This window comes from Lacerta agilis, chromosome 10 (genome assembly GCF_009819535.1).
Source record: "Lacerta agilis isolate rLacAgi1 chromosome 10, rLacAgi1.pri, whole genome shotgun sequence".
Lineage (NCBI taxonomy): Eukaryota > Metazoa > Chordata > Lepidosauria > Squamata > Lacertidae > Lacerta > Lacerta agilis.
In genome coordinates this window covers 20928491-20936155 of record NC_046321.1, presented here as the reverse complement: position 1 = coordinate 20936155, position 7665 = coordinate 20928491, and the positions used below count along the sequence as shown (strand labels likewise).

The 7665-nt window shown below is 40.9% G+C and overlaps 1 protein-coding gene across 1 annotated transcript in view; it reads right to left on the bottom strand.

Moving 5' to 3' along the window:
- Nucleotides 1-3109: 3109 nt before the first annotated feature.
- KDM7A (lysine demethylase 7A) overlaps nt 3110-7665 on the bottom strand; it is a 48661-nt gene continuing 44105 nt past the window's right edge. The window contains 3 exon segments of the mRNA XM_033162346.1: nt 3110-4589; nt 5268-5532; nt 5535-5544. Of these exon segments, the coding sequence (XP_033018237.1) occupies nt 4495-4589; nt 5268-5532; nt 5535-5544 (370 nt within the window). The 3' untranslated portion in view covers nt 3110-4494.

Below are 7665 nucleotides of genomic sequence, written 5' to 3'. Positions count from 1 at the left end.
TTCTGGGAATACATTCTGAACTCAAGCTTTGCTCAAAAACCAAAAGTGTTAGAAAATCGGAAGTAGCAGTGTAATTAAGTTTGTTTTTTTCCATAAGACATTCTGTATCACATCCAATATTTACACTGAATGAGTGTGCTGAAATTAAACACTTGAATGCTGAAATCAAAAACATAAGCAATACAGATTTTAATTTCAGTATTTTTGAAGTACAGGAAGTGGAAACTATGGTCAAATACAAATTTAAACAAGCCACTTGTCCTTCCAAACAAGAAATCAATAATCTACTTATATAAACTTACAAATATTAAAGTAAAATTGAAACAAAATAAATACTGTACATACACTTTCCCTGCCTGCAGGCAAAAATGGGATGGGAAACACTGTTATAAATCGAAAAAATGCTCTTAAAGCTGCAGCATCCCATTTCCCAGCCAAAACACTCGACACAGTAGTGTGTTTTGTAAAAAGGAGCAGAGGACACACAACCCCCTATGCAGAAAGACAGCTATTCACAAACATTCAAAAAAAGTTAGAAATCAGACTGACAGTAGAAAAAGGGTGTGGGGGGGAGTCACATCAGCAAAAACACTACTACAAAACTAGTAAATATAGCCAAGACCTAACCCCTTTTTTTCAAATGCAATGAATATTTTAAAAATGCCAAAGCACAGGCAAAGTTAAAACTGTGATAATTCATATTAATATAATCTCTTAAAGTGATTTTTTCATTCCCTTCCCACAGCAAGAAACTATTATGGCTTAAAATTTATATTCAAAGTCCTTTTCTAGTTAGAAATGCAGCTTCAGCAGCAGGCTACATTTCCTAATCAGTGCTCATCTCATTCTCACCCAGTGTTGCATGATTCGTTCATTTTGTAGACAGATCTTTGCCTTTTTGGGGAAAAAAAAACAGATGTTGCAGCTCTGAACTCAGTTTAAACTACAAACGGTAAGGCCCTTAAATTCAGTTCATATTTACTACACAAAATAAAGTTGCCCTGGATTCACTTAGGCCCAAGGCCATGAACAGTTTTTTAATGGTCTGGAAGTATGAATGATGCAAGTAGTTCTTCTCCTCACAAAAAGATGACTTGAGATTTTGGTGGCACAGAAATTGTGGGCAAGGAGAGGCATTATGCAGGGGATTCTCTGGTCATTTATAGCATTGGGTCTCACTGGATTTCTTCCAAGCTACAGAGTAAGCAAAAGTGTCGAGTCATGACTCAAATCCTACGAAGTTTTTTTTTTTATAGTGACTACACATCCTGGCAAATGAAGGCAGTCTACGGCATGTTAAAAGCTTAGGCGAAGTAAAGTTTATTTGATCTGACCTTGACATTGTACTCTTCGGCTGAAGAACATTATGTAAGCATTTCAGATTGTGGCCAGAAAGGCAGCTCTTCCTGTTCTACCCCTCTGAGATGGTTTTGAAAATGATTGTATGTCATTGTTACTGATTGCATAGGTAAATCTTACCACAGAAGTCAACTGAGGCTAGTTTGTAGGCTGGCTTTATCAGTAAGTATTGGATAAAGTGAAATGTGGCTGGGGATGTTACTAAAAACCAGTATACCAATGCCCTTTTCGATTCTCTCTCGTTTGGGAAAAGCCCAAACATTTCATTTCACATATTCCTATCACCTTACGACTCCAAGGGAGAATAGGTCTTTTGCAATTCCACCCTACAGCTGAAGCTCTTGTTCCAGTTATTTAAAAGTATCTTCTCTTTGAAAATAAGGTTCACTAACCTTCTGCCAGATATGGCTTTAGCACTGCTTCCTATCCCTCAAGGAAGTGAAATGATGAAGTCAGGACTATAGCACCCAATTCAGACAACCTATTACACATAAAAGTGTGGTGCAGCAAGGGCTTCTATCAAGCAAGTTATTAACACACAAACAAGACTTTTCTCGATCAAGCCACCAAAATAATTATCGCTTCAGAGCAATTTATTTTGGTGCACACAATTGATGTACTCTACCTTCCTCAAAATTGATCTTAATGCCTAATCCAAAGCTTCATTTTGGTAAAAGTCTTACTAAAGTGGTAATGGGGGATATTTCCCCTCGATTTGTATTTGAAAGACAAAAGTCAGAAGAATCTAGCAAGTATTTCTCTTAGTCTATGAAAATAAGTTTTGCATGCTCTTGGACAATGGAAGTAAGTCGTGGGGGTGGTGGGGGTGAAGGAATGAGAAAAGTAACTGGAAACAGCCATTAAAAAACCATCTTCTCTTCTACCACCCACCATCACCCAGTAAGGCCATAGCTATATTTTAGTAATTAAGATATGTTTAGAGAAAGTAGATCAATTATAGGATCTGCTAGCTACTATGGATTCACTGGAATATTTTAAAGTAAGAACTGAAGAAATGTAAATGCTTTGAAATTCACTTTAGAATTGCTTTTTCCGCCTAAACCAAAGGACAAGTAATTTTACTTTAAGAGGGAATTGAGAACTTTTAAGTATTTCAACTTAAATGATCTGTAGCTCAGTTAAAAGATATATGGACTGCTGGGGGGAATTCATTTCTCTTACCAATACTGAAAAGTGTGTGATTTCAGATTAACCAGTAAATTTCCATGTTTCTAAAAGCTAGTATTAAATTCTCTTTCTGTAACTGACTGTTTATAATGCTGACAACATGCAGCTTATCCAGTTTGGTTTTAGTTACATAATATGGACACACAAGTGCTGAAAAAAAAGCTGTAATTCGACGAAGAAAGAAGAGTGAACGAACAAATGTGTGGTAACTTTCAAAATCTAGGACACACCACAATCCCATTATCCATTTACACTCCACAACTAACCATATTTACCCAAAGATTACAATGGGGCTTATTTCCAAGTAAGATTGCTACCTTGATTATTTTGACTACCATCCTGCATGTAGCTATGCGGTTAATTCCTTTTCAGTTAAATGGGAAGTGTTAGGAACTCTGTTAAGGACTGCAGCCTTGAAATGTTTCCACTGAGAATTTTGGCTAAGTCTTAGTAACTGCAGTACCCAAGAACGTCTGACTAATGTCTATTCTGATAGGTGACAAAGGTCATTATGTCTAGTTTAATACAGATACACACAGAGATGCAGCAAATACTGAATATATAAAATGGTTTAAGCACAGAAAAGTCCTATTTGGGGACTTTTAAGATATTTTATTTTTGATATAACCTGAAGGCTTGGAGTTTTTATTGAAGTTAACAGAAGTCAAGCAAACTGAGTAGCTTTGGCCATGCTTTAACTCTTTATCAACAGAAGAAGAAATCCAAAGCGGTATCCCTAGTATTCCCACTTTAGTACTGAATAGCCCTCTTACCAAAGGTAGTAGAACAGGTGCCTCCCCTTTTCCTCCAAAAACAGCTTAAATATTCAATTTATATTACAAAAATACAAATTTATCATCTAAGTTATTTACATGTATTTCAGAATTGGCATTTACTACTGGATATTTGCAAAGCATGACGCAAAATAGTCATTCTGATTTTTAGCAAGCTATGAAACTATTTACATATATACAAAAACTTAAGACCTTTCATTGGCTGGCATGTGTAGATAGCTGCAATACTCTGCTGCAATAGCCTTTCCTCGAAAAAAGCATTTTAAGTGTCTACACTTAAATCAGTAATAGCTGCAGTGCTACCCTTGGTTTACAGCTACCCATGCTTAGCATGAATCGTTCTCCATAATATGGAAACAATAGGCAGGAGGAGGGAAGCACACATGTGTGAAAAGAGCTCTTAGTAACGTTATGCCAATTTAACATCCAGAAACAATGGCAAAACATGAGAGGAGGAAGAGGGAGGAGCAAGAAGAGAAAGGTTAACTGGCAAAGAATACGTACTTTAGAAGTCAGTACAAAAGCCAGTCAAGAGCTTATATAAAGAGCGGAAATTAACATGTGATTCCATGTGCCTTAACTTAATGCATCACATCCATGTTTAAGACTATACCTGTTATCAATTGTTTGAATGCAGAGTAAATCATTCATGTGGCTCTGCACTGGAGACAGACAGACAGACAGACATTAAGGACAAACAAAAACCTTCACATTCTCAACATCTAAAATAAAAATCGTAATTCCCACAAAGAGTTTTCCAAATAATAGTTTTAAAATGAATTCAATAGTTGCAAAAAAAAATCTGTCAAATAAATTATTGATAACCACCTTCATCACACTCTTCTGTTTGTGAATTAGCTCAGATGCTACCAGAAACAACAAAATGATTGAGCCCTGAAGAAAGACCATCTCCCAAGTCCATAGTCTCTCTGAATATTCCCCTGTTTCCCAAATGGTTATTGCTGAGCAGGTGTGGCACAGTGAAAATGCAGCATTGAGTTTTTGTTCATTAGGCAGTGTTCTAATAAGGTACATGCATTCTGCTTCAAGCAGAGGAATAAAACAGAAGCTCCAGGCACTGTTCCCCCTCAGTACTGGTCCGTGCATAAAAAGGACAGCAGCAGCAGCAGCAGCAGCGGTAGCAGCTACTGCATCAAACAAAGAAGCGTGCATGGCCATTTCGGTTCAGCTTTAGAATCTTCCCTAGGCGCTGCTTGGCAGTTGCCATTCCTTTCTTTGGACGCTTTCCTGAAAAAGAAAGAATAAGCTGGTACTGCTAACCACCATTCACGCTTGTACTTCCATAGCTCAGTAAAATCAGCCCCATGTTGGCACAACTTGGGATTTCCTAGACAGGAATATGTGGCAACAGAAGCTTGTCAGGAACTAGCTATATTCTGTTCTGGCTCTTCCAGTATACTGACTACTACTCCAATTAGGTAGTTGTGTGATACCAATCACCTGAAGGGCAAATGTACAAATTTGAGGTTGCAATACTAACCACCACCAGTCCTTATTTATATAATGCATTCCATTGTATATGGAGTGTTCTGAACTATAGGCTTGTAAGGGATGTCATTATTATGTCATTGTTGTTGATGTTGTTGTGCATTTTGCGCCACACAAAATACTTAATAAAAACTAGAACACCACCTCTTACCCTATATTGCTGATAGGGTGTAGGGGTGTGTCGGTGGTGTGTGGGTGTGAGGCTAAAAAAAACCAAATGTGCACAACATAATCCCTCATGTGAAATATTATGGTAATTAACATCTAAAAAGGAACGACTGTGTGGACACTGCAGACTGGGTAGGAACCCATTTTCTGAATGGGCACATCGTTTAAACCATGCACTACAGCTTGTTTTGCAAAAAGCAATTGTCAGTGATTTCTGGCTAAGAGAATAAACACAGATGATTACACCACCTTTTGTTGCCTGATTGCTGATAGGGGGTGGATTTGATGCTGGCCGCTTAGTTGGATGAAGAGGTACAGACAACGATGTTTCACCGTATGGCCTGTCAGGACTGAGGCTGCCATCACTTAGCCTGCACTCCCCTTCCATCAAGCTCGAGTCCTGGATGCACTTGCCGTGGGGAAGGTTCAAAGCATTGTTTTGTAAATGGATCCTGTTTTCTGGAATTTTATAACTGATCTCAGAAGCACCTTCCTTCTTGAAGTATTTCTGAGCTTTACTTGTATCCTATGGAGGGAGAAAAACAGTTTGATTCTGGAATGCAACAAATACACTGCCAGAAATACAGTTTTTGTAACTTTAAACAGTTTGTTCTAGGAAGCCAATAACTACATTCTGAATGAACGGGAGACACCTGCACACATATGAAAACATCAACACTTATGTTCAGAATACAACAAAGAACTTAAATGTGGGTAGACTGCACCCATAGAAGAGGTGAACTTGACTACTTTTCCTTTCTTTGTGTAACCTACACCAATACAGCCTTGCATGCCACACTTCGGCATCTCTCCCCTTGCCACCCCACTTTTAGATATGTTAGCAGCCTTCGACATGGCCGACCACGAACTTTTGGACCACAGCCTTGCCGACGTGGGGATTCAGGCTGCGCTCTTTCCTTTCAGGTCGGGGACAGAGGGTGGCACTACGGGAGTTGCCATCGTGGCACCCCTTGGTGTGTGGAGTGCCGCAGGGCGCAATCCTCTCCCCAATGCTTTTAAACATTTTTATGTGCCCCCTTGCCCAGCTTGTCTGGAATTTTGGACTGGGTTGTCATCAATATGCTGATGACACCCAGCTTTATCTGTTGATGGACAGCCATCCTGACTTGGCCCCGGACACACTGACAAGATGCTTGGAAGCTGTGGCTGCATGGTGGCGTGGGAGCCGGTTGAAGTTAAATCCTTCGAAGACAGAGGTCCTCTGGCTGGATGTGATGACATGGGGTTGGGGGGGGCCAACTCCCATCTCTTGCGGGGGCTGAATTAGTGCCAGCGCCTTCCGTCAGAAGTTTGGGTGTAACCTTCGACGCCTCCCCCTCTATGGAGGCGCAGGTTGCAGCTACAGCAAAAGCGGCATTTTTCCACCTTAGCCGTGCTAAGCAGCTGGTCTCTTACCTTTCTTGCCCTGATCTAGTCACAGGGATCCATACGACGGTCACCTCCAGGCTTGATTATTGTAACTCACTCTACGCGGGGCTGCCCTTGAAGCTGACCCAGAAACTTCAGAGGGTGCAGAATGCCACTGCAAGGCTCTTTACAGGGGTCCTTGCTGTGGGACCACATTCATCCAGTGCTGTACCAGCTGCATTGGCTCCCGGTGGAGTACAAGGTCAGGTTTAAGGTGCTGGTTTTAACCTTTGAAGCCCTATATGGCCTAGGATCCTCATACTTACGGGAACGCCTCTCCTGGTATGCCTCGCAGAGGACCTTATGGTTTGCAAATAATAATACCTTGGAGGTCCCGGGCCTCAAGGAGGTTAAACTAGCCTCAACCAGGGCCAGGGCCTTTTCGGCTTTGGCCCCAGCCTGGTGGAATGCTCTATCACAGGAGACCAGGGCCCTGTGGGACTTGACATCCTTCCGCAGGGCCTGCAAGATGGAGCTGTTCCACCTGGCCTTTGGTCGAGCCCAGTTTGACCCCCTCTGTGGGACCCTGTAAGTTACCCTCTTTGGGCCCTTTTATCGGCTCATGTGGGACCAACATGTGGGACCAACATTCCGCAGGGCCCTGATGAATACTTGAGGTTCCCGACCCCTATGGTTGTATTCATGGGCAGTCATTTAATTTTACCCTGATTCTAATTTTAAGCTGTATTTTAATCAATTGTTTGATTGGTGTTTTTTAATGTATTTGATATTTGATGTTAGGCGCCCTGAGCCTGGTTTAGCCAGGGAGGGCGGGGTATAAATAAAAATTTACTTACTTACACTATCACTTAATTGTAAAAACATGCAACAAATACTTAAGTGTCCAAGTTATACAGCATCCTTCACCAAATAGTACATTCATGTTAGAGCAGAGGCACTTACTTGCAAGGGGAAATTAATAAAAGTTATATTCTGTAATCTGGAACCCCTCTGAATATTTAGTGTGAGCTTGAGGAACCCCCAACCTGTAACCCAAAGTAGGTCCACAAGGATGTTTTCCCTAGCCACAGCCACCTGCCCCAAACTGGATGTTATATGAAGTCAGGTGTGGGGCAGACTGCAAAGGAACAATGGGAAGCCTTAAAGTATGCTCCCAATTGCTCCTCTGCAAGTAAGAGTTTGCATTCGGGTGGAGCTCCTGGGTGGAGCTGACCCCTGCAGAAAGCGGGCTTGCAATTGGCCTTAAATTTTAATTCTT